This window comes from Macrobrachium rosenbergii, chromosome 19 (genome assembly GCF_040412425.1).
Source record: "Macrobrachium rosenbergii isolate ZJJX-2024 chromosome 19, ASM4041242v1, whole genome shotgun sequence".
In the NCBI taxonomy this organism is placed as follows: domain Eukaryota; kingdom Metazoa; phylum Arthropoda; class Malacostraca; order Decapoda; family Palaemonidae; genus Macrobrachium; species Macrobrachium rosenbergii.
In genome coordinates, this window is record NC_089759.1 from 17,203,621 (window position 1) to 17,230,335 (window position 26,715).

At 37.9% G+C, this 26,715-nt stretch overlaps 1 protein-coding gene across 1 annotated transcript; it reads left to right on the forward strand.

The window, feature by feature from the left end:
• noi (splicing factor 3a subunit 3 noi) lies at positions 1-26,715 on the forward strand. The gene is made up of 5 exons (XM_067121090.1): positions 1-270; positions 6,364-6,570; positions 11,580-11,733; positions 14,968-15,181; positions 21,666-26,715. The coding sequence occupies exons 1-5, from the start codon at positions 175-177 to the stop codon at positions 22,495-22,497; spliced, it is 1,503 nt and encodes a 500-aa protein (XP_066977191.1). The 5' UTR covers positions 1-174; the 3' UTR covers positions 22,498-26,715.

Consider the following 26,715-nt stretch of genomic DNA (forward strand, 5'->3'; position numbering starts at 1 on the left):
GTTTCCTGATTTGTTTACAATGTCAGAAGTCTCATGTTTGTAGTTTTGCGTTTGTTTTGAGCATTCACAGTTCATGTGACTTTGTTTATCTACTCTCACAACCTACACAGATTTTTAGCTTATTTAACGGGGAGAAATAATCATATTTACCTCCCTGCATCAAAAGAACTGAAAATGGACACCATATTAGAACAACAGAGGCGATACCATGAGGAGAGAGAGAGACTTATGGCCGCTATGGTCAAAGAATGCCTTCACAAGAAGAGTTCAGTAAGTTTTTATTGGTCTTCGTACTTTCGCTTGTATTAATCTTAACGTTCATGTCATTAATTAACTTTTGTCACAGTATGATCCTGTGGCAGTGTAGGTCACAGTGCCAGGTCTATGGGCTAAGCTAAAACCCGGAGCCTAGGCTATGCTCTCTCTCTCTCTCTCTCTCTCTCATATATGAATATATGGTGAATATATTTGCTGGAGAGTAGCCTAGCTTATGTAGAATGTTACAAGCTGCTTACAGTTGAGGGTAAAACTAGAAACTATTAGCCTACTGCAGCTTGGTACCCGCCAGTCGCCTATTGGGATATTTACTGCCTTTGTTTATGTCTCTTGATTATGTTTTTACAGTAATCCCCAAGGGGCTGGTACTAAACACAGAGCCCATTTTGCATGTAGTATTTACCTAACCAGAGGGGCGCAGTACTAGTCTTCAGTTTCACTCAGGTTTTTCCAATAGCCTTTCATGTGATTTTGATGAATTTGAGTCATTTTCATAGGAAATGTTTAGTTAGCCTAACCCTTAAAGCACTCCCCCCTCCATGTATAGCTACAGTGGGGTCATACCTGGGCCAGGGGCAAAATCCCCCAACCTAACTTGACCTATAGCACAATAAAATAAATGGTAGTGGTATATACAAGGATATGGTTCTATTGCAACCTCATAAAATTACATTACAATACCTTAACCATATGGATTGATAGTTTTAAGAGGGAGGGGAAATGAAGTAACAATGCATTTCTAACAAAACCTGTCAAAAACAAAGCATTTCCAACAAAATTTACTGTCAAAACAATTCCAAACATATCCAAAACTGTCAGAAAAATTACATTTCAATGATGATTTCAGTTGTCAGCACCTAGCAGATATTTTACTGGGACTGTTAACCTTTACAGACCAGGCTAAAATAATACAATAAGAACACCCTGAGACTAAAGTCTTGAAAGAAATAAAATTTTCTGTATCTTCCATGGAAAGTTGAAAATTAATATTTCCAACCCTCTGTGGGTATGGATGTCACTTTTAGTGAGTTATACATGTAAAATTATAATTATAGCTCTCATGATATCATAAAAGATAAGAACTAATATCAGCAACAACCCTTGAGTATATTTATGGTAAAATATTTACGACATGTACTGGAATGGGGAGAAGTATATAGTACCTTTTAGTAAGTTATACATGTTCTTTAAATTTTATTTTTTTTTTTTACTTTATTTTGAAAAATTACAAAGATGGAAACTATCAACAATCCCTGAGTATATTTATGGGCAAATATATTTAAGATGTACTGGGATGGGGAGATGTAAGGCCTTCCCCGTGACATCTCATGGAAAATTGTTTTTCCTCATGTCATCAGCCGTGGTGTTGTCATGTCCTTATTATTCTTTCTTTCTGTTTATGTCTGCTATTTGTTCCCAAGTTAAGAAGATTACTTTTCTTTATAGATGCTTATCGTTCTGGCTTTGTTATGTAGTAGCGTTTTATTCCCAGGAGGCTTGAAGAAGATGCAATGTAGTTTTCTTTACTTCATTAACACAATAATAAAGTTACAGTAGGTTTTCAAAATGAATTGCAGTGCAAGATTACAGTGAATGTCAAATGTGAGCCTTTCTTCTTATATCAACCCACAATTGGTGAGGCTTACAACCTCACCCCCTATCTTCTCTCTGCTTCTCTGCTACCTTCTCTGCTGCTCCCCCTCAGAACTGGACTTGATAAGGATTTCTGGAAGTCCATGTCCAGCCCCCTCGTGGGTGGGAATCTTGTTTTCTGTCCCGCCTTTGTAGATGCCTGATTGGTTCGCGCTAATCTAAAGATGTCCCTTTTTGGGTGGATTTTTAGAAATCGCAGCGCCTCCAAAGGAGGTGCTTGCATGTCACCGGAAGTTATGGATTCCGGTGGCTGTTTATCCAATTAAGGCCACCATGCATTTTGTTATGAATTCCTTGTGATTTCCAGTTCAATTAAGTGCAGCCATAATGACTCCGTCACCAGGCCACAGTCATAACGTGTACCCGAGTTTGGCTTTTGTAATCCTAACACAAGTTTTGCTTTTCTGGCACTGGTTTACAAATCCTTCATGCTTTCCAGTTTGGCCTTGTCATCTCGATATAACCAAAGCACAAATGTTGTTTTGCTATTTTCTCTCTCTCTCTCTCTCTCTCTCTCTCTCTCTCTCTCTCTCTCTCTCTCTCTCTCTCTCTCTCTCTCTCTCTCTCTCTGTTCGTTTCTTCAAATCTTTCTCTCCCTCTCTCTCTCTAACTACCAATGTCTATTAATGGAAGGTTTCTCTCTCTTTCACTCTTTTGCTATGCTAATTAACATTTAGAATATTCAGAATTCTTAGTTATCACTACATCGTGAGTGTTACCATAAGAGTTGCGTAAGTCATTTATGGCCTATTCAAGTATCTGAACGTTTTCCAACTAAATTCGTTCAAACTGCATGGCTTGAAATATAGAATCTCAGTGGGACTGGTCCAGATCGCACCCCAAAAGTCATTACGGGCAGCCCCTGGTTATTGGCGGGCTAGATTATCGGTGATCCGGTTTTACGGGGCTTGTCTGGCGACGAAAATCATAAATATTGCAATACACTCCCTGAACACCTGAATTCGCCCGTAATCCCACTAACCTGAACAACTCTCAGTTACCCACCCCACTAGTGGGAGTTTTAACAGCCAGCATTACCAACGCTGCAGGTAAAATCTTGTCGCTTGAGCTACCATAATAAACGGTTGGCAATGCTGACACAGGTGTGCACCGACACGCCCCATTTTCATCAATTGCTTTTTGTTCGTGGTGCTGGAAGGTTGCTTCCTTCTGCAGTGCGAGGTTTTAATCCCATTGCCCGACTTCTCTGAATTTTGGACTTCTGGTGAAGACCTGGATTGTATGTAACGGTTTTTCTCTTGGATTTTCTGGATATCCTCGACGTGGAATGTCTTTTGGATTTGGACTCACTGGTTCCCAGTCTCGATTGTTCATCATGGACTTTTTCACCTTCTACTGCCGCGCCATTGGCTTCGACGTCGACCTCAACTGCCCCTATGATGGTGAACACTGGCGCTCACCGCTTCTTCCTGCAAGAGACGGATGAGTACCTTAAGATATGATAGACATTCTGTCAGGTATGTAGGAAAGTTAAGTGTGATATGCAGACTCATTGCGATGAATGTTCCCATTGGAAGGCACAAGAGATGGGGGATTATATTTGTCATCGCAAGTCTTTGGCTAGTAAGGGTGGCAAACGTCAGTCAGATTCTTTGTTGCCTCAAGTATCTCAGGCTTCTACTACAAATCAGTTTACGAATTTAGCGAGTTCAGAGATAATCAAACAGATACAGGATAGGATTGCCAGTAGTAAGGAAAATTTAATAGCTAGTCTTTTCAACATTTCTCAAATAAGGATAGTAGTGTTAGGATGTCTAATCCTTCTTCCTTTTCAGCTCCCCTGCCTGTTCCAGAACCAGCCCTAACAGGTGGTGAGGGTAATGGAGAACTTCAAAGCCTCCGAGTGGGTAGGTTCTCCAGCCCCCTCGGCACAGAGCAGGCAGTGAATGACCCCCCCCCCCAACCCCCTTGTACTATAGTACAGTATTGATAAATTTAATGTTGATAATGTTAGTCAGGATCAAGAGCCTCTATGGCCAAGTTGGTTAGAGCAGCAGCCTTGGACTTCTTAGAGGTCTGTGGCGCGGGTTCAAATCCGCAGCTGACCGGTCAGAGAGGCGGACACTTTGCTATCCGTGTACCCCGGGTTATGTATGTAATCAGCAGATATGTTTGCTTAAAAGCAAATGGGTGTTACAGACTAATACACACACAAACAAAGCCAATCCAACATCTAAAAACATAACAGACACCTCACATGTCTCGACTGTCGACCTAACCTCGCAACAACTCCTCGCTACTGCGAGAACGGGCACTGGTGACTGGTACAATACATGTACATAAGCTACCGGAGTCTAAGCGATGACAGGCAGGGCAGCCGATCGAGACTACAAAGTCTACCCCAAAAGCCAAATCAAAGTCCTTCAAAAAGAAGGCATCGTGCTTACCCTATACAAATGGGAAAAAAGCACGTTAAAAAAAGAAGACTGTTAGTCAGGATCAAGATCTAGGTGTGATAAAGGAGGATAGGTCTGGGTTAGTTAGTGAGGAAAAGGTAGTAAAGGTGCAAAGTCGTTCTCCTGGACGGGTTCCGGCTCCGGCAAAAGTTTCGCCTTCATCGCTTCTTCTCGGTCTGGCTCAAAGTCTCAAGTCAATGTTTCAGTTCCAGTGGTGTAAAATCCTTCTGCTCTAACTCCTAATTCACTTCCGACTGTTTCTGAATCTTCTACTGTAGTTTCTCCCTTCTCTGTGTTTTTCTACTCCTCCATCTAGTAAGGCAGCTTCTGGTGTGTCCTTTCGGCTTCTAAAAGTAGTTTGCGGGACCTGCAATTGGATGTGGCAGAATATAAGGCGGATTTGCTGGGTCTTTCAAGTGGGTACAGACCAATGGTGAAAGGTTATTTTTTTTTTTAATGGTTTCTGTAACATTAGAGAGTATGTGACTCAGTAGTGTCCAGAATTCATGTCCGATATGTTTCAGGATTATTGAGGGGGGAGGTGGATTCGATGTACTTTCTGTCCCTTTGTTCTAAGTTTTCTTCTGGGTTATCTATCGCTTCATGTCCTGCTCCCACATCCTCTGTTGGCTCCTTTTTCAGTCTCCTCTTCGGTCTCTTCTTCTGCTCCAGATTTTCTTGCGGCTTCCGCATCTTCCGTTTTCCATCCTTCGACTCTTGGCTTACATCCTTCGACTCTTGGCTTTTCCTCTTCTCAGGTAACCTTTTTTTATCTGTCTGCTATTCCTCTGTCTCCCGCCTTTCCTTCCTCAGTACAGTCGGGTTATCTGTCGCTTCATCTCCTGCTCCCACATTCTCTGCTGCTCCTTTTTCAGTCTCCTTCGCGGCCTCTTCTTCTGCTCCGGTCTTTCCTGCGGCGTCCACAGCTTCCGTTTTCCCTCCTTCTTCGACTTTTGGCTTTCCTCTTCTCAGGTAACTTTTTTTATGTGTCTACTATTCCTTTGTCTCCCACCTTTCCTTCCTTAGTACAGTCTTCTCCGGTAGGAGGAGCTTCCGGACTGGTGAAAACGCAGTTTCGGTAGAATTTGGCCGCAGGCATTTCATGTTCAATCCCTTCGGGTATGCGCAACCCCTTGCTTCCTCTTCAAGCGGCTGTTCCGGTAGTATCAGGTATTTCACAGGGTTTGCCTGTTGCTTCCAGTTTGGGTTTATGCTCCACGGTTTTGGCAGGGCTTGCGATACCTTCTTTGAACAGTCCGCAGGCTTTCATCGCCTGCATTTTCCACGGCGGTAACTCTGAGAGTAGCTTCTACCTCTTTCATTCTCCCTCCTTCTTCTTTATCTTCTTCCGTCCCTCCACAAGCGGTTTCATAGTTTATTTTAAAATACAAACACATGTAGAGAATGAACTGTGAATACTTTTTGATTGAATGAACGGAAAAATAAATAAATATTTTATATTTAATAAGTGTAAGGAGATAATGAGTCAGTATAGACTTAAGCACAGATTTGTGTATGTTTGCTTGTGATTGTATTCATTTCTATGGGGAAGAGAACAAGAGAATAAAAAACAATAAAAGGTCTGAAGGTTAATTGTAGGAGGAAGTAGTGATTATCTTACGAAAGGTCAAAAAGAGGATATAAGTATCATCGGAAACAAAAAATGCTGTGGTTGATATGATGTAAGGAGAAAAAACATTCACTGGACTCACAGTCATATATTATACTTCTTTTCTTTCTATCTTCCTTGATAATTGCAAATTTAAGTATGAAAATGCCTTGTTACAAGCGATGATATTTTGTACTCTATTGTCCTTGTCAAAAAATCTTGCAGTCCAAATATCTTGAAAGATTTATCATTGATGTATTGGAGAGTAGGCCCAGACAAAGATTATTGCTAAAGTTTCTGTAATCAAGCTGTACCACATTTAGCCATTTTGTTTATAATTTAAGGAATGATTATGAATACAGTGTTTATAAGTTTATAAAGCAGATGTACATGAATTGATCTTTTCAGAATCGGGAAACAATCAACTCTGATCATCGTCACCGAATATTATTAGATCGTTATGTTGAAAGTTCACAACACCTGCGAGACCTGTATGAAGACAAAGATGGACTTCGCAAAGAAGAAGTGGCAGCGTTATCAGGTCCAAATGAACTGGCAGAATTTTACAACAGGCTTAAGCAGATTAAGGAGTTCCATAAAAAACATCCAAATGAGGTAATGTAGTTGTTGATAGAATTAATGTTAATCCAATTTCTCTCTCTCTCTCTCTCTCTCTCTCTCTCTCTCTCTCTCTCTCTCTCTCTCTCTCTCTCTCTCTCTCTCTCTCTCTCTCTCTCTCTCTCTCTCTAAGTTGTGCAAGGGTATATAATCTAGAAGTTTTGTCATATCAGGGGGTGTGGTTGAAGAGGCACCTGGAATGTAACAGGATATGAATTTTTAGAGAACCCTTCTCAAGACCACTAAATCATTTCTGAACTCTCATAGAGTTTGTTTTAAGGATTTTTTCATAAATGAAAGGTGAAAAATGGAGCAAGCAAAGTTAAAGAAGTTGGATAGGTAGTGTAGAAGAGACCATAAGGGAAGGCTAAAAAGTGAGGTTACGGTGTGCTTTCTCATAGTAATTAAAAGTTTAAGTTTCTTCAATTATGTCTTTTACTCCTCTGAATTGGTACATTTTGTAGTGGCACCACAACAACCAAAATTAAGAAATGCTACATTAATCCTCAAAACATTTGTATATCATATACAGTAGTTACGGTTTTGTGCAAGTAATTTTAAATTGTTGCTGTTCACAGTTTTGTCTTTTGCATTTTTTCAACATTTTCTTGTAAATATATACTTTAGTTACAGTAGTTGAAGCTAGTTCACATAAAGCCAAAGTTACAGAAGGCAGATATTCTGTGTTCAAACTGCCCATTAATTATTGTAGTTTAAGTATTTTTTGCAAAGAATGTATTCACAAACCTGAGCATGTATTATTATATGTCACAGATATATAGAACTTATTGGCTGCTGGGTTTTAACTTTAGTAAATTAACCTTCCTAAGGAAAATGATAAACTGATTTTGTTGATTGGATTCTGTTACAAGAAGCTATTGCTTGTTTCCTTGGCTCGAAAATGTCAGTTGTTGGAAAAAAAAAAGAGGAATACTGTAATGACATGATAAATCTCTTGAGGTATTATACCTTCAGTAAGAGCAATACCCCCTCCATCCTGACTCTAGCCCCTAGTTATGAGTGGGTATCATCTGGAAACAACTAAGTGTGAATATCATTGCTCATATTTATATAAATGAGCTAGCTAGATAAGTTAGGTTTTCTTTCTTCCCTTACACTGTCAGAATTCATCTTTATATGATTTGTAGAATTCAAGTAGTTGACATGGTCAGGTGAGGTGAAAGTCTAATGTCAAGCTCTCTACCCCTGATATTGGGCCTGATAGCAACTGATGGATGACCCTTAAGGAACTGAAGCATTGCATATTTCTGGATATATCTTCTTGGTTTATTGGGCTTAGTTAAAGTTTAGAGGTCCACATCAGGCTTCTCATTCCCTTAACGCTCTGTCACACTTGCAGGCTGGCTTTGGGCAAGAGCCTGGCAGCCAGTAAGTGAATGGTTCATCTGTCCTTCAAGTTTAGATTCAATTTAGGCATGGCAGAATAACTGGATGATTTATAATAATCTGTGTACAACGAAGATAGCTAACACCCCAAGCATTGATGGTGTGTGGGAGTGAACATTTCTCCAAGAACAAAATCCAAACAAGGCCCACTACAATACCACAGTATTTCAAAATAGTTGAGGTGACCTGGTAGATAAAGACTATACTAACATTCTCAAAAGAAGGTACAGCAACATACAAGACTGAAATCAGTGAAAATCCTAGCAATAGAAATAAAGGAGTGTCATTAAAAGCTTGAAAGTTCTAATTCATTGGAAAAAGTTTTCCTCAAAAAATTAAAATTCTTACCCTAAACAGAGAAAAAACAAATTTACATTGGCCTCTTCAGTGCAAAAATTGCTCTAAATAAGGAAAGGCAACTTAATAAGAGAAACCCTTATTATTTTTGTTATTGTGAATACGGTGATTTACATGTTTTAAATCTTAATAAAAAAAAAATCCAGTTATGAAAATCCGTAGCTTTCAGGAAGCACCCTTCCTATGTAAAGAGGGTCTAAAAAGGTTTTATTTTTCATGGTGGATCTATGATGTTAATCCTTGTTGACCTTTTGATGCATTGTGGTAGTGTTCCTATCCCTGGGGAGGTATTTTGGGTCACAGGACTACTGCTCCCCAGGACTACAGTCTTTAATTTAACCTCCATGATTACCTTCTTTCTGTTGATGGAATCCAGCGTAGCAAAGGATTTGTTTCCATCCGTATACATGTGATGATTTTCATCCCAACATTGTGAATGATGACTCTTTTGCTTCGGTATTCTTACTGATAGGTCTCTGCTAGTTTCCCCCTGTATGTTTTATTGCAATCATTGCAGGGGATTACAAATAAACTTGGTTTTCCCTGGATTGCAGAGTCCTTGAGTTTGTTTTTTATATTCTTCTTAATGGTGTATTTATAGCCAAAAACTAATTTATAACTTGCATTACTTAATCTTTTGAGAAGTTAATTCTTGGGTAAATCAAATATTAATTATTTTACCATTAGTAATTCTGGGATGAATCAAAGGTTAATCACTTTACCTTTGCCTCATTCCAATTTTTTTTTTATAAGAGATTCTTTTGGCTTTGGAGGTGGCTTTGCTTATAATAGGTGTGTGAGTAGCCCAAATTGAGGAAGTTTTCATAACATGATTCAAGCCAGCATCTTGAAAAACAAGGTTCACAGAATATGCTCTTGGAAGATGCCCATTATTACATCTGATTTTATCTAATGACCATTATTGGAAAATTAGTGGATGTAGCTGTCAGTATGGGGATTTTTCTTATAAACCTTGCTGTGGAATTTCTTGTTAAACCCAAACTTCTGAAAAAAGGCTGTTTGCAAGTGTGAGCATGATAGAATCCTCCTGTTTTTTTGGCTAAAAGCTTCTCAGTCTTGTTCATGCTATCCGATACAGTCAGGGCAATAATTTTGTTTACATGGTTGTTCAGTTTCATGATCTTTAATCCTTGTATATGGATACATAGCTAAAGGGAAGTTTCATAGAATTCCATGTATATGTTAGCCATGATGGGTAATAGGGAAGAGCCCTTTGTTATGTCAAAAGTTTGTCAATAGGATTGTCCCTTAAAGGTGTAAAAGGAGTCTTGCACTTACAACTTGATTAACATACATGTTGATGTATCCTTTTCATGAAAAGATAAACCGGTATATCGAAACGACAGTATGACTGAACTCTACAACGTTTTCTTGTAAGGTTTTTTGAAAATCCTTGGTTCTATTCAAATGTGCCTCTGATGTTAGGCGTAACTTTGCTCCCAGTATCTTGGCAAGACAAATGGTTAGATATTTTTGTAGGGCTCCAGTACTTGAGATAAGTTTGAGGGGCACCCTTGTATGTAAATCTTGGATAGTCTGTTGATGTAAGGTTTATATAGTTTTAGAGACAAGCATTACTGGTAAAGAATTCTCTTTGGTTTAAAGCAAGCTTGACTTGATGGACACCAAAACAGCAAGGGGGATTTAGGGAGAATCTTTTTTATGCGTATGAGTTGTGCAGAAAACCCCAGGTAAACTGGACCAAGCCATGGATCCTTTTGTTATCCTTTCATACCATTACAAGAAGGAGGTTTTCCCTTTATTTCCCAGCCAATTTAATGTTTAAATATCATTGAAGTAGCTTAGTCTTGAGGAAAGTTTCGACAGCCATTATCTTTTTTAAGGGGTACCAGGAAACAAGTGGCAGGAACATGACTGCTTTGGCTCAGTAAGCAAAGTTCTTTAGTGACATTCAGTAAGGTAAGATGTACCAAAACAGCCACAGAATCATTGTTATCTTTTCATCTATATTTTAACAATTACTAATTTTTGGCATAGTTTGTGTCATAAACATAGGGGGTACAAATCATGTGTTTTTCTTAAGGATGTGATAGTCATGTTTAGCACCATTCTTTTCAGGGCCTGGAGTAGCATCTAGACAGGTTATACCTGCTTGAGTTGTAGTAGTCAAGTTTGGTAGATTCTCTTTCTTCATCAATGTAAATTTACTATCATAGTCCTTGTTGACAATTTTCAGGGTGTAGACTATTCAGAGTACTAGTTGCCATGCCATATTTGAGTGATTATGCCTTCTACTACTATAGTCACTTCCACAAGTATTCAAGACAATATTTTTAACCCACAGCTCTGTGCCAGGGTCTTGGCATCATCAAGTACAGTTCCCTTTTTCTTGGAGACACGTGTTTAGTTACTCTTCTGTATTTCAGTAGGCGTCCAGCAAACTTTTCAAGTCTTGGCCAATTTAGAATTTTAACAGCTCATTGCCTTCCCACTTAAGTTGCTGTTGAGGCTTTCTAAGTAATGGGTTTGTTGAATCTCCATATGGAAAAGGAACAAATGTAAATTTTCAAAATAATTTGTATTTTTCCTAGGTACAGTATACTAACTGGAACTTTTCATATTGGTGATAACCCATCTCATCCATCCCGTTTTGTTTCTTCAGTTTTCACATTGAATTTGCAGCAAGAAGACCAGTGGGTAACATTGGTTAGTGAGACTGGGCATCCTGTCTCCCCCATCCCCACCTGGCTACCCTCTGTTAGTCAGTACACAGCAGTCAGTGCACTCCATGTATGAAAGGAAAAATACAAATTACTGTAAAGTCTGGCATTTTTGAATACATATTCATCGCATGTACATGTACATGTGCAGGGGTTCTGTCTACTGTTGATCTGTTTATACAAAGAGCTGGTGCGTCTGGGATTCCATTTTGTTTTAAGTAATTGTTGTATATTGAAAAAAAATAGATCATATGTTTTTTTAGTAAAATGTGCATTAGGCAAGATCCATGTTACTGAAATGTGTTAAGGAATGGCAGTTATCTCTGACCTGGTAACTCACAGCTAATCGTAATTCATAACAAGCTTTACTATCCTGCCTTTTCAGGCCAGTCACGGTAGTGGAAGGTTACTGTACATGACTTTATTTTATAATGTACAGTAGTTCTGATTTGCTTTGGTAATAAAAAATGTTTACCTTTTATTGTTTTGTTTCCTAAGTTTGTATGGTATTGAAAGAGTTTATATAATATTTACTTTCAGATAAGTGTTCCCATGAGTGTGGAATTTGAAGAAATCAACAAGCAGCGAGAAGCTAATGATGAAAATCTCATTATGGTAGACTTTACAGACGAAGAAGGTTATGGCAAATACCTGGACCTACATGAATGTTACAATAAATACCTGAACATCAAAGGTAGGACATTGCTTATTTGTAGGAAACTAGGATAGTGTCTTTTCTGTGCTGTTTAATTTTTCTCAGTTTTCCGGAATATGGAATGAGGAAACAAAGCCTGATGATTGGAAATTATAAGTCATAGCAAATGTACCAAATAAAGGCGACGTAACCAAGTTTGATAACTATTGAGGCACTGCACTTAGATTGATTTTAATGAAAATATGTATTATGCTTATTCTAAGTTGCCTGGAGAAAGAAACTGATAAAAATTTAGCGGTGAACCATCAAGTTTGAGAAGAGGCAGAAGTACCACTGATCAAATATCCGTGTTAGAACGTTGTGCAGCAGTGATGGTTTGTGTTGATTATGAGAAGGCATTTTTTGACAGCATCCACAGAGTAATATTATGGGCAATTCTTTTGGTAGTAATAGTGGTAGCTAAGTCATTCCTTGTGTGTCCAACAAGCCAACAATAACTTGCTGTCGCTGTTCCTAGAAATTGTTAATTTTATCCATTAATATTTTCATTTTTTCTTGTTTCATCCATATTTCTGTACGATTTCAGTATTCGTCCTGTTTTGTTGGTTTGCCTACTCTTCCTAAGAGGATGGAGCAGAGCATATTTGATCATTTGCATATTTATCTTGTTCTCTTTTGAGAGTATTCTCCTTTTTAGAGCCCCTGCTATCTATGACATAACCTGATGGGAAGCATGGGTCTTGTATTTTTGAATCCTGGCTTCCGTAGCATTTGTTATCATGGTTACAGTAGTCTTTGCAGAGAGGCAACAACGTTGTCTTGTGCCACTCATTGAATGTTTTCCTGTGATGGAAGGGAATGTGTTATTTAGTCAGTCTCTCTCTCTCTCTCTCTCTCTCTCTCTCTCTCTCTCTCTCTCTCTCTCTCTCTCTCTCTCTCTCTCTCTCTCTCTCTCTCTCTCTCTCTTGCTACATGTATGGAGTGCCCAAGAAGTGCTGCTCTTTACATTATGGTCACTGAATTCTATCATGATTCCTCTTTTCCAGGTGTATATGACATTTTCTCGTAGTGCAATTACTTGTCTATATCTGGAGTAGTGTGGCATGAGCCACGCTCCAATAAAATTTGACCACATTGTGTGTGTTAGACATTCATCTCTGCTTGGACAGGGGGTGCTATAATAAGCAGAATGCCAAAGAATTCGTCTCTATTGGCTACATGTTTTCTCATGCATGCCTCTCTTGCTAGTAATGTGGTAGATTACATACAGAGTGCAGTGCACTATGCAACAGTTTTCCAAATTTGGCAGTGTGCAGCACTCCCAACACAGTTTCGCTCAAGGTCTATAAAATTGGCTACATGTTTTCTCATACTTGGCATGTATTGCATTACAGCCTGTGGTGGATTACATTTGTGACCTTTAGCAAGCTGTGCACCAGTCTTACCCATAATATGCAGCATGCCAAGAACAGGACTTTATCATTGTTTTTGTAATTCCACACGATTATTTACCTCACCTGTAACAGGTTGCATGCAGCATGTCAGCAACAAAACTAGCTGTGTGACATCCTCTGTTCAGATACTCAGTGTTGGTGAAGATTACATGCTGTTGTTTAGCTTTGCTATGTGTGTGGTCAGTGAAAACCTCCTTGTACACCTACTGTTTGCTTTGTAAATAGTACACATCTGGTTAAGCATAGGGAATCAGTGTTGTCTCTCGAGTCCCACATGCTTACCTAACTCACCCATAATAGATTTACAGTGGAAGGAGTGAGTATCGGTTGTCCAGGGCCAGTCAGAAGAAATCCCAAGTGGGGAAATAGCTGCGACAAGGGCGGAAAGCAGTGACTAGGCCGTGAATGCCGCAAGACTTAGGGCTACAGAAGCAGCCCCAAAAGACCTGAAAAACTGAGGACAGCACACAGTGATGGCAGTGCATATTACAGGCTGGAATGGTCTGACACACGAGCAGTGGATGGAGTGCAATAGTAATACAGCTGGTGATAGTAGTGGAACACCTGTGAATTCCCCCACTGGGGAGGTTAGTATTGTCAGTGCACCTCACACTGTTCAGTAGACATGACGAAAGGTTGTTCACAGTGTCCCTTCAGCCCCTAGCTGTAACCAGTTTTTAGGTGTTCCATCTTACTGTCCAACTTCTCCAACTCCCTGTCTTAAATGCTGAATGGCTTTACTGTATTGCCAAATTAATATCAAATCAATCAGTGACATACAACTGGGGGCAGCTAAGCCCCATAGCAACTGAATACCTGGGTGCAAGCATGAAAGGAAATGGCTGCGGGCAACATAAGCTGTGGGTTGTAGCAAACATTCAGGAGCACCAACCAGACCACTGCTGCTTACTTCATGGCATTTCAGACATCAAAGGCTGTGGCCAGGTTGGTAGAATAACGTGTAGGTCTTTTGACATCTTAGTTCCTTGTTGGGCGAGTCGGTAGAGTTGTCGGCTAGCACTCGCTAGGCCCGAGTTCGAGTCTCCGGCCGGCTAATGAAGAATTAGAGGAATTTATTTCTGGTGATAGAAATTCATTTCTCGCTATAATGTGGTTCGGATTCCACAATAAGCTGTAGGTCCTGTTGCTAGGTAACCAATTGGTTCTTAGCCACGTAAAATAAGTCTAATCCTTCGGGCCAGCCCTAGGAGAGCTGTTAATCAGCTCAGTGGTCTGGTAAAACAAATGTATACTTACTTTTACTTTTGACATCTTGCTATCTTGGAAAAGCACTGATCACATTTATGATGTCAAAGAACATTGTTGTGAACACATGAGACTTAAGAAGATAAAGCAAAAAGGGGTCCTTCCAAAACTCACCAAACAAGGAAGCACAAATGCATTAGGCAAATAGGCAAAAAAGTGAGTTAAAAAACATTTAACAAAAACCCCTAAATAGTTAGCTTCAAACACTACAAAAATGTGATGATGAAGTGTCATTAAGATTCTACAGGTTTTATATATATAATACTACTATTATTTATCAAGAGATAGCCTTTAACTGTGCAGTTTTAGAGTAACTGTCAACTGTCAGCATCCTAAAGATCCTGCAGTAGAGTAAATGTTACATAGCAGGTGTTTGGAGATTAAAGTAATCACCACTCAACAAGATGCATGTTTTTTATTCGTTTGTCTAGCGATATTCCAGAAATAAGGGCACTTTCAAATTATATTTTTTAAGTTTTTTGAGTTTCCAAATGCGCTACCTTATCTCATCTCTTCATTTGCTATAGAAACTATTAAAACACTCTCTTTCCAGGTTTAGAGAAGATTGATTACATTGGCTATTTAACAATATTTGATCGCTTATATGAGATTCCAAAGGATAAAAAGACAACCCAATACCGGGAATACCTTCATGTTCTCTTGGACTACTTGTATTCGTATGTTGAAAGAGTGAAGCCCCTCCTTGATCTTGGTGAAGAACTTGATGCTGTCAACAAAGACTTCAATGAGCAGTGGGAGGCAGGAAGGTATGTGCCGTGAACTAAGCTAGAATTACATTGACTGTAATCTCATTGTCTTATTTAAAGGTTGGGGAAAAAATGTGTCACTTTCCATCTATTTTTATTGACACATTCCATAAATATGATGTTATTTTAACCCATCATATTTTTCTGTGTTGGTCTTTTGTTTGTTTATTCATTGTTTTATTAACAAAATATTGCTTTGATATTTTAAATAAATATCAAATAAAAAATTAGCACTTACCTTTAGCCTAAATTGTATATTGCATTTGTTGTAAATAAAAAAGAAGCAAATTTAGTATTGTAATATGAATACTGTAATATAAATACATATTATGGAACAAATATTTATAGCCTCATAATCCCCTCCTATTGTAGGTTGGGGCATCAGAGAGCAACTACAAGATTTATACTAATAACTAATAAATTAAATAACTAGTGCTTCCCCTCATTTTGCTACTCCATTTTATTTTCTTGTCGTGTATGATTGACCTGTCGTTGTTGAAACAGGCAGTGACCCGTCTCTTGGTCCCCCCACTCCAGTTCCATCACTGACCACTACGTGTTAGGTTAATAGAGTTAGTTAGTTATAAATGATTTGTTTAACCAGACCTCTGAATTACCCTCTTGGAACACTTGGCTACAGCCAAGGTACTACAATTGCACCGGTCTTGATGGATGTTAGCAGTAGCCTCTTTGACTAAGATCTTCAATCCTGATGTTTTTGATGTTCCTGCTGCAACTCCTGTTCCTTTAAGGATGCTTGCCAGGACTTCATCCTTAGTAACCCTGCGAGAGCCAGCAGTTGAAAGAATTTGGAGTGCAGGAAGGCTTCACCCTTCTGTTCTTCTTCCTCTTCACCATCCTTTTCATCTAACCTGTTTCTGGATCAGAATGCAGCCTTTTGCCAAAAGAGGCTAAGAAGTCATGCCATGGATGTGTTGGCCTCAAGCCAAAGTGATGACAATCTTTGCACCTATTCATGGGGGCGGGTGATCGTGGGTGGATTGGTTCACGAAACTGCTTTTGACCTCTCGTTGGTGCATGGGCCCACTTGTGCCCACTTGATCTTCTGGGGAGAGGACTGACTGTGACTCCCTCAGTTAATAGGGAGAGTCCACACTTCCCTAGACTATTTTTGACTATTGACTATTCAGGTTCTTCAAAGCCTGTATAGTAAATCCTTGAGCATGCTTGTGACTGGTCCCTGGACCTTCATGAATGGCTGTATTTCTGTGCCCAGTATAGAGCCATATCACCCCTGTCATGGTACACATGCTCCTGCTCGCCTGGATCAGTTAGCGTTGTACTTCCGGTTCTAGCCCAAAAAGTAGAGATGATGATGGTGTTTTCGCACCTTTGACACATTCAGACTATGGTTTGGTGTGCTTCAGAAGCCTTTCAAAATTATTATGCTAAGAACCCCTTTCTCCAACAGATCTAATTTTTATTCTACAATTATGAAGCTGGTATAAATGTTGACATTACTATGACTAGATCAAATATACTTGTATTCCTGTCAGTGATTTGTTACTGTCTTTAAGCCTCTCATCTTGACTAAGTGGTAGGCATTGTGGAATAACGAATCTGAAAATAACAGATTAAAACAGTTTATCCCAAGTTCTAGACTATAGTGCTCTTTAACCCTGAACAGAAGGCAGAATGTGAGCAAACAGCGTGGGGAGTCTGTGGTGTTGCTTTAGTCATGTTCTTCAGAGCCAAAGTTTTGTTTAGTTGCCTTCAGGTCTAGAGAAGTCAAAACTTTGCTTCTGGGCCTTGACAATTATGTTGGCTTAATAGACAAGAAGCTGAAAACTGTAGCTTAAAAAAAAATTAACTTGATCACATATACATGTTAGAAGCAATTTTATTTTACATATATATGTCTTCAGATTATGTTTTAGAAGAAATTCAGGTGGGATGCCCAATTTCCAACTTTTTGGTTCCCACGATGGCGACTACTTCAAAATGGTGGCCATCCGTGTCCTTCCTATGTCAAAATTACCAAACCTGATAAATGGGAAAACATATCATGGCATGGAGTGAAGTTGAATCTGAAGCTAGTTAGTTAGTTATAAATGATTTGTTAAATAGTGGGAATTGTGGTAGAACCATCATCTACCTGATAATGTTCAGACCTGTTTATTTCAGGCGGAACTATTCTGTGGAGCTGGACCACAGATCCCAGGGGGGAGCCTGGTTCTAGGAATAGGACTCTCAGCTTTCTGTCCGGTTAGCCCATATTGTGATTAGGATGGGGATGACTGTATTATTACAATACACTCAGTCCTAGTAAGTGGGTTTTGCTTACACTTGGGCCATACTAATCATGATATGCCATCCCCTTTTTGTGGTAGGGTAGGGACGCTGACATTTGGAAGTCACTTCCCACTTGTGCCATTAGTGGAAGATTCAACTTCATAAAAATCCAATGATATCTTTTCAAGATTTATTAATTTTTTTTTTCCCTCCTTCATATGCAAAGTAGAACTAAACTTTTCAGTACCCCTGGACCCCATGATGGTAAAATTCTGGCACAGTCGATGAATATTGGAACGTCACTCCAGAATCTCCTTAGTATAGACATAAATGCTACAAAGGAACACCCTGCTCCAAGTCAAATATCAATTCCTAAAGACTCAGAGAGTTTAGAAAGTCAAAAAGAAACAAATAAAAACAAATTGGTAAACTTCAGTATCATAACACTGGAACCATACATAATGGACAATAACTCTAAAACAGAGACAAGTAATCCTCCTAAAACCCCATCAACACAAGACAGCTCATCACCGATGAATGTGAAAAAATCAAAAAGAAATAACCATCGACTCAATCCAACGCTAGTTCATTTTGAACATATTTTTAGACCAGACAATTGGTCCAGATTTTTGGTATTAAGAGCAGAAAAACAAATCTCACCAGCCATATTAGAGAACAAGTTATTAAATATACACCCCACACAAGATATGGAATGTAGACATATCAACAACCTTTCTTCAAATAACCAACATAAATGAAATAAAAGTAACAGTAACCAGCCATGAAATACTAAACTATACACAAGGAACAGTGATGCTCCCAGACAATGATGAAAAAGAGCTACCATCAAACAAAATTTAATCTTAATTTACTCCCTTAAATTAAGATACAACAACATACATGACTTGGAATTATACACTGTCCCAAGTAGAAAGGATGCAAATAAACATTAAAATAGTCAAAATAAAATTTACTAACCGGGAACTACCACGAAAAATAAAAATTCCAGGACTAAATAGAGAAGTTTGCCCCTTTATCCCTAAACCTCTCCAATGTTCTAACTGTCTAAAATATGGCCATTCAACAAAAAGATTTAGAAATAATGCTATATGTGCTGTATGTTCTGAAGACCATACAACAAATTGGAAATGCAAAACCTTTAAATGTGTCAATTGCAAATTAAATCATCATGCAAAATCATATATCAGACTGGCTAGCATCAGTTAAACCTTTAATTTATAGGGATTGGCAAAATGATTGGTCGAATATACCCCCTCAAAACAACTAAGACAAATTAAGAAAAAAGTTAAAAAGTGGCATTCTTCTACCCAAAAACAAAGAATTAATGAAGTAATTTTAACAAGACTCAGAATAGGACATTCCAGACTCACACATGTCATCTGATGTCAACTCAGCACACAAATCCAATAACCTGTGAAAGATGTAACATCCCAATAACAATCAAACATATCTTGATTGATTGTCCCAGATGGCAGCATGAAAGAAATACTTATTTACAAAATAAATCAATTAAAGATATTCTAGCTGAAGGTAATAACTTTTCAGTTAATAACATCATTCTCTTAAACAAAATTAAATTAATAAACAAAATATTATTTCCCCCCCTTTTTTTCTTGATTTTTAAAATTTTTATTTATCTATGTATTTAATTTTTTTGTATTCTTTCCTTTTTTTTCCCAGCCCGAGAAGAACCCTAAAAGGGTTCAAAGGTCTGGTTAAACAAATCATTTATAACTAACTGCATTCAGTATGGCAGCCAAACTATTGGTCGAGCAAGGTGGCATCCCATCTGAACGTGTTCACAAACATCATAATAACAAAATCAGATGAGATGCCAGCTTCTAACAAGCAAAAGTGATCAAGTTCACCATTTCTGACTGTAGCCACCCTACTATAAACCGTAATGTGATCTTACCCATCTTTTTTTTAAAAAGACTGCTGATTTCATTGCTCCTAAGATTACCACTGATTCCTGAAGATTAGTTGGACTTGCAAGATTTCTGTTTGGGGAAAGGGTAGTACAGTATTGCTGTATTACCTAAGGGACTCTGTTGTAATGCCCCTCAGAATGTAGGCCAATTTTAGTTAACCCCCTTTTATCTAAGGTTTTTGAGAAGTAGGTCTCTAAATGTCTTTGGAGGTTTGTTAAAAATAATAACCTGCTACCAGAACGTTTGGGTTTTGTAAAGGTCTTGTTACTTGTGATGCCCTCTTTTCTACCACCTTGCAGTTAATTAGTTAGTTATAAATGATTTGTTTAACCAGACCTCTGAACTCTTTTAGGGTTCTTTTCGGGCTGGGAAAAGAAGGGGGGAAAGAGTACATAAAAAATTAAGTAGTTAAATAAATAAATAAGTAAATAATAAAAAATAAATAAAAAAAAAGGGGGAAATAAAAAATCAAGAGGGAAAGAAAAAACAAAGAAAAAAAAAAGAAAAAGAAGGGAGGGAAAAAAAGGGGGAAGATTATATTTTACTTATCAATTTAATTTTGTTTAAGAAGAGAATGATATTATTAATTGAAAAGTTACTACCTTCTGCTAGAATATCCTCTATCGATTTATTTTGTAAATAAGTATTTCTTTCATGATGCCATCTGGGACAGTCAATCAAGATATGTTTGATTGTTATTGGGATGTTACATCTTTCACAAGTTATTGGGTTTGTGTGCGGAGTTGACATCAGATGACCATGTGTGAGTCTGGAATGTCCTATTCTGAGTCTTGTTAAAATTACTTCATTAATTGAGAATGCTCCTGATGAGGGTGCAGAGGCACACGTAGTTGGTCTAAATTTGAATGCAGCCTTTGATGGTATGAATCGTGAAGCACTTACCTACAAGCTAAGATTACTGGAAGTTGGTGAATCTTTTATTAATATTTTGAGTGAATTCTTGATAGGCATAACTGAAAAGGTCTTTTGTTGGCCAGTATAGTAGCTTTAGTAATGTCATTTCAGATGCTTCCCAAGTACAGTATGTTGTTGTGCCTTTGCTCTTTATTATCTTTACTAGTGACATGACATGTGGCAAGGTCTGGAGAACAAACTGATTGCATACACCATTGATGCTACTTTTCTAGCTGTTTTTCCTTCTCAGCAGAATCCTTGAATAGAGATCTGGCACATATTCATTCATAAGTAGAGTAGGCTTTTGGGCATGAAGCTTAAACCTTCTAGAACTCAAGGTATGATAGCTAGTCGATCTAGAACACTTTTGCCTTTTCATCCCGATTTACATGTAAACAGTGCTGTTTTAAATGTGAGAGACTAGAGATTTTAGGTGTAACTACAGTATCGATAAGAAGTTGACCTGAGAAGCATGTATGCAATATTGCTTCCTGATTCTCAAAAAAAGTTGGGATCTTGCAGAATTGTTTTAGAATATTTTGGGAAGGAGCTATTATATGTAAGTGTTTTAACTTTTTTTTTTCTTATAAGCATAATCAGTTACCAGATCAATACTTTAAATTGAATGATAATTACAAAATCCCGGTTAGGATAGGCTGTTAGACACTATATGGAATTGTGCTAGATTGTAATCTATGAGAGTCAGCCCCAGGGTCCCCCCATTCTGTAGGTTTTATGGCAGTCTTCGTTACTTATTGGAAAGGGCAAACCCCAAGCTGTTCATTAAGTTGAAGAAACACTGTACTTAAAAGAAATTATTAAGTAATTAACATTTTCTCAAGGTCACAAGCTTGGATTAGTTGAAATTTTAATGTGTAAGTCAGACTGAAATTACTCATCAGAATTTTCCATATTGTTATTGTATCAAGTTGAAAAAAGAAAAGATTTTTCTTGGATTATGGAAGATTGATAGCCCTGTTCATATTTTTTTTTTTTTTATCCATTTTGAACAACCTAGAAATGCAAGGGCTTGTGGATATTTATGTTTATGGGATAGAAATTTTGATTTTTAATTTATAAAACTTAGTATGATTATTCAATATTAATTGTAAACAGTTTTAAGACATTTTTTATAAACTGCATTACTGTGTTTGATATGCCTTGGATGATATTGTACTTCACCTTATGTTTATGGATACAGTGTATTGAAAAAATTTGGTCTAATCTGTTCTTTTGTAGAATGCATGTTGTCATGAAGGTTATTGTGCTTGTTTCCTTGCAGTGAACATGGATGTTAAGAGAGTTATTCCTATAAAAATTAAATATTTAAAGTATTTTAACCTTTCATTAATCACTCTTTCCAGATTTCCAGGTTGGCCTAAAGAAACAGGTGGTGCCTTGGCTGCTATGGGAGCTCACCTTGATCTTTCAGCATTTTCATCATCAGAGGAACTTATGTCCTTGGGTTTAGATCGACTGAAATCTGCGCTTATGGCTTTGGGTTTGAAGTGTGGTGGCACACTCGAAGAAAGGGCACAAAGACTTTTCCAAACAAAAGGCATGTCAGTTGAAGAGCTTGATCCATCTCTCTTTGCCAAGTCAAAACCAGGAAAAGTAACGAAAGGAAGAGAAACTGAGAAAATCAAAGAACTTGCCATGCTAGAAGCTCAAGTCTATAGGTTAACTGAAATTCTTAGTGAACAACGGAATTCAACTAAGGAAAATGTACAGCGGAAACAGGCAAGAAGAGATGGTGAGGAAGAAGAAGATGAAGAAGCTTCAGCATCAGAGTCTGAGGATGAGGGTGATGATGAAGTGCCATACAATCCAAAGAACCTTCCTTTAGGATGGGATGGGAAACCTATCCCTTATTGGCTGTACAAATTACATGGTTTGAATATAAGCTATAATTGTGAAATATGTGGGAATTTCACATATAAAGGCCCTAAGGCTTTCCAGAGACATTTTGCAGAATGGCGACATGCTCATGGGATGAGATGTTTAGGTATACCAAACACAGCCCACTTTGCAAATGTCACTCAGATTGAAGACGCCTTGAAATTATGGGATAAACTGAAAGTCCAGAAATCATCAGAACGGTGGATGTCTGAACAGGAGGAAGAGTATGAGGATTCACAGGGCAATGTCGTTAATAGAAAAACTTATGATGACTTGAAGAGACAAGGTCTCTTGTAAAATTTTGTGTTAGTAAATATAGGAAAATAACATTTGCAGATTATATTGTGGTAAGGTGTGATTTTTAAATTTCAGTCTTAAGATGAGTATTTTTTGTTCGGTGGTATAGCTTAAGCTGTGATTTTGTTCAGGATTTTTGGGAGTCAAGTCATTCATCCAAAGGACAGGTAACCTATGAGTATATCATACTTTTGGAGAAGTTCCTTTGCGACGCTGAACTAGTTTTAGTTACCTTGAGTTGCTATAAATAATTGATGGGACAAGTTCTGAGGAGGCATTAACCAAGTTTTTTTGACGTCAGTTGATCATACCTAGAATTATTAGATGCTACTTGAAATACTGTATATGTTTACTTATAAAATATGTAGAAAAGAAAGTTATAAGAGGGAAGATAATACAGTAATAATAGTAAAAGATAAATATCTGCCAGAAGAATAAAGAAACTAGTAACTTATAGTAAACTACATGAGAAAAGGATGTTTTCAATATATATTTCAATAAATAAGGATACAACAGGTTAAGCAGAAAAATCCACATATTTTTTTTTTTTTTTGTTCTTTTTAGTAAAAGTATGATGTTGAATTTCATGATCATAGTTTTGTTAATAGTTGTCAAAGGGGGATGGAATTAGTACAGACTTCAAGTAATCATAAATAAGGCAACTTCAAGGATGACAGGAATGTAACAATGAATAATTTCACGTCTTGACATGTAAATGGATAAATGTTCCCTTCTTGTTAAAGATGTTAAGGCAATTTTATACTTGGTTATCAAGCATTGAATGATGCAATTGAGCAATCCAAGTAAAGCTTCTGGTGCATGTGCCATAGCACAACATAGCACTGCTTATGTCTAATTGGTGCAAAGTATGATTGGTATAGGTGACTCTGACTACCACCTGAAGCAGATGACCACTTTCAGTATATAAATAAATAAGTTTTCTCAAATGTTCCCAGACTCAATGGTCTTTGTCCAAAACAGGAGATGTAAGTATGGTAGTCTCATAGCATGTAACCCACCTAGACCCATCAATCATCTTCCTCACTTTTTGCGAGTATCCTTCACAGTAAATAGCTGTGAATGGATAACCCTAGCTTGTTTCCTATGTAGGATTGCCATTTTCCAGCATTACTCTGTTATTTCCTCATTTGTAATCTAATTCATCTTTTTTAGTTCTTTTCTTAGAATGATGAAAAGTGCAATTACTCGTTTGTCAAGATATCCTTCTGATAGTCTGTCAGGTGATGGATAATTGTCAATAGGTACATATTTATTTCTTTACTGTGAGAATTATCGAGTGTTTTTTTTTTTAGCATTTTTCTCAAGTTTTGGTATCTTGGGTAATGTTAAGCACTTATCAGTAACTAACTAGTTAGCTTTCAGAGGTAGGTTTTCCTTGACTACTTCACTGGTTTCTAAACTGTATTGTGAGCAAAGGGGCACTAATTTTTGGGTATTTTTTTATGGCCTTTTATTAGTGTGTATTTTGTTGACACCTAAAAGGAATACCCAGACACTACAATCTGTTTGGTTGTCATTAGGTATGTTAGTGTTCTTTTATTTTGTGAGTTTTGCCAGCATATTGGTTATGTATAATTTTGCTGCTTGTAGTTGTTATATATTTTGTATTTTATGCAATTTCATGAAATTATACACTACTGCTGTTAGGTGGTTTAACATGGTTTAACTTGACAGTAATCTGAATCTGAGCACTTTTTTTCATAAGGCTGACTGAAAGCCTATAATATATATTATTTATTTTTCATTATGTTGCGTTGTTCATGTTGTCTAAGCCAGCAGTCTTTGTCACTTTTATTATTTCTATGACCTTTGTTAATGCTGTCTTTTGGCTGTGCCTCAGTGAATATGCATTTATGTTGTCTTATGACAAGAAACCTGCATCTCTTGTGCAGCAGCTTTTGCTTCTTTGGGATATGTTAGCCCAACCTCAACTCTGAGAGGTGCCTAAAGTAGTTGCTCTAGGTGGTCAAGGAATTTTACAGTGGAGGTGTCTGCTTCACCTGCATTGAAGGGAGTTTTTGGATGGTTCACTAACTTCGTCCAGTACAACTCTCCTGCCCAGTCATCAAGGCTGCTTCTGCTCAGCCTGCTGTTCTTCCTGTCAGCCCCACATCTGCTCTACCCCAAAATATGCCATGCCTACTGACTAGCCTACCTTCTCTGCATATGCTCTGCTGCTTGGCTCCCATTCAGCCTACACCCCCTGCAGTAACGTACTCGTTTTTAGAAAGATTCTTGCCTGTCCTGTCTGGAGGATACTTTGTTCTCTTCTAAGATCTGCTTAATTCAGCACATGTTGAGGCAAATGATGGATGCTACTCTGCACATTCTGCTGTGCCTGAGCCTCCAGCAGTGGATGCACCTGGAGTATTACCCGTTCCTCCTTCCTTTCCCTCTTGTTTTTTATTTTAATTTTTTCCCCCTTTTTTATTATTTATTTATTTATTTAATTACTTAATTTTTTATGTATTCTCTCCCCCCTTCTTTTTCCAGCCCAAGAATGTTAGTTAGTTATAAATGATTAGAACCCTAAAAGAGTTCAAAGGTTTGGTTAAACAAATAATTTATAAGTAAAATGTAGCATTTACTGTTCTGCAGCAGAGGCAAAGAACATATCATTTTAGGGATCCATTACCAGAGAAGATCCATTTGCCACTTTAGGAGATATTCAAGGAATGACATGCTTTTTAAATTTCATTGTCAGAGGAGTGTCATCATTTTAGGGATCCATTACCAGAGAAGATCCATTTGCCACTTTAGGAGACACTCAAGGAATGACGTGCTTTTTAAATTTCATTGTCAGAGGAGTGTCAGCCAAGATGCCAGCAGCTGCCGAGATTGTGACTGCCTCCAAATCTTCCACATCCAGTCTTGGTTGCACCACTGAAGATGATGATATTGTGACCTGGAAAGTGTCAGCAAGAAGGGGTTGTAACTGTGTTGAGCTTAAAGTGCTCACATTAAGGCAGTTGTCTATCTTTTTGGTGATGTGATGAAGCTAGACAGTGAAGTTCTCTCCAACCTTACTAGACTCATTCTTGTTCCTGAAGGGCTACTAGAGCATCAGTCTTCAGTATGAGCTGTGCAGCATCTCTGGCAGGAGGAGTCAATGGGCAGAGTTGTTTTCACACGAAACTCGGAGGGCAATGGATACTCTGTATGCGTTCTAGATGAACTTCTACTTTCAGCAGTTCAGCTACTGCAAGACAGGGTAGCCTCTTGGCTTAGGAAAGTCAGTTGGCTTAAAGTGAAATCCCCTAGTAAGGGGTTTAAAAGGAAATCCAGCACTCCTACCCCCTCCCCCCTCTCCACTGACACATCTTTGGCCCAGGGGAAACTTGTCTGTGGGAATACTGGAGGTCATGGCAGAAGGTATGAGCAGAACTGTTTTGGGGGTAGATGATGTCAGGGTTTGGTATCTGCTAATTACAAACAGTAATCTACAGGATGTACTGTGGTGGTACCAAGAGGTTCCAGTCTTTGCACTGAGGCAAAGTTGCCAAATTGTCAAAATCAGTGGCCAGTAATCTACCTCAGCCTATTGAACTTCAAGGTGGTCTACTTCAATATTCCAGTGAATGCACTGTTGAGGAGTGCCTTTTCTTCATTTAGGTGTGGAAAATATTTCAATTTGAGTCATGTTTTGGTAGTACAGTACATATAATTCATGGGTTTATGAAGAAATGAATTGAGTTTTAATAGCATCTAACTAGTTGGTTTTATCATTTAAACACATCTGCCACATAGTGAGTTTCTCTTAGCCCCACAAAATCTTTCAGTCTCTTTCCAAACCACAAAAAAGTTTGGAAAGTGATTCATGGGTATCTAAGTGTTCAGTTTGGCATATGCACCTTGAGGCCACCATACTGCCGTTCATAAGTCAGTTAGATGACATTTAAGACCACAAATGTGTTTTAAGAGAAAGTAGTGTTGAGGTAAACTCAGCTTTTTGTAAATTGCCAAAAACATTGGATATACAAGGGGAGGTTTATGTATATTAAAATTATTTTAATGAAAGTACTATATCTTTTGGGTAATTACCTATTGTGTCCATAGAAAATTCTTTATATGAATGTTATATGTAACCTTGTAATTGGAAAATACATAATGTGAAAATTTCTCCAATGGATTTCTTTTTTGTTCTTGGCATATGATTGTTTTATATTAGATTTTATTAATAAACTAAAAGAACTCAAA

Excerpts from the sequence above, each read along its gene's own strand:
- noi (XM_067121090.1), top strand. The coding sequence starts at position 175 with ATGGACACCATATTAGAACAACAGAGGCGATACCATGAGGAGAGAGAG. Across the intron at positions 271-6,363 it reads GCCTTCACAAGAAGAGTTCA|AATCGGGAAACAATCAACTC; the intron begins GTAAGTTTTTAT and ends TGATCTTTTCAG. Across the intron at positions 6,571-11,579 it reads ATAAAAAACATCCAAATGAG|ATAAGTGTTCCCATGAGTGT; the intron begins GTAATGTAGTTG and ends ATTTACTTTCAG.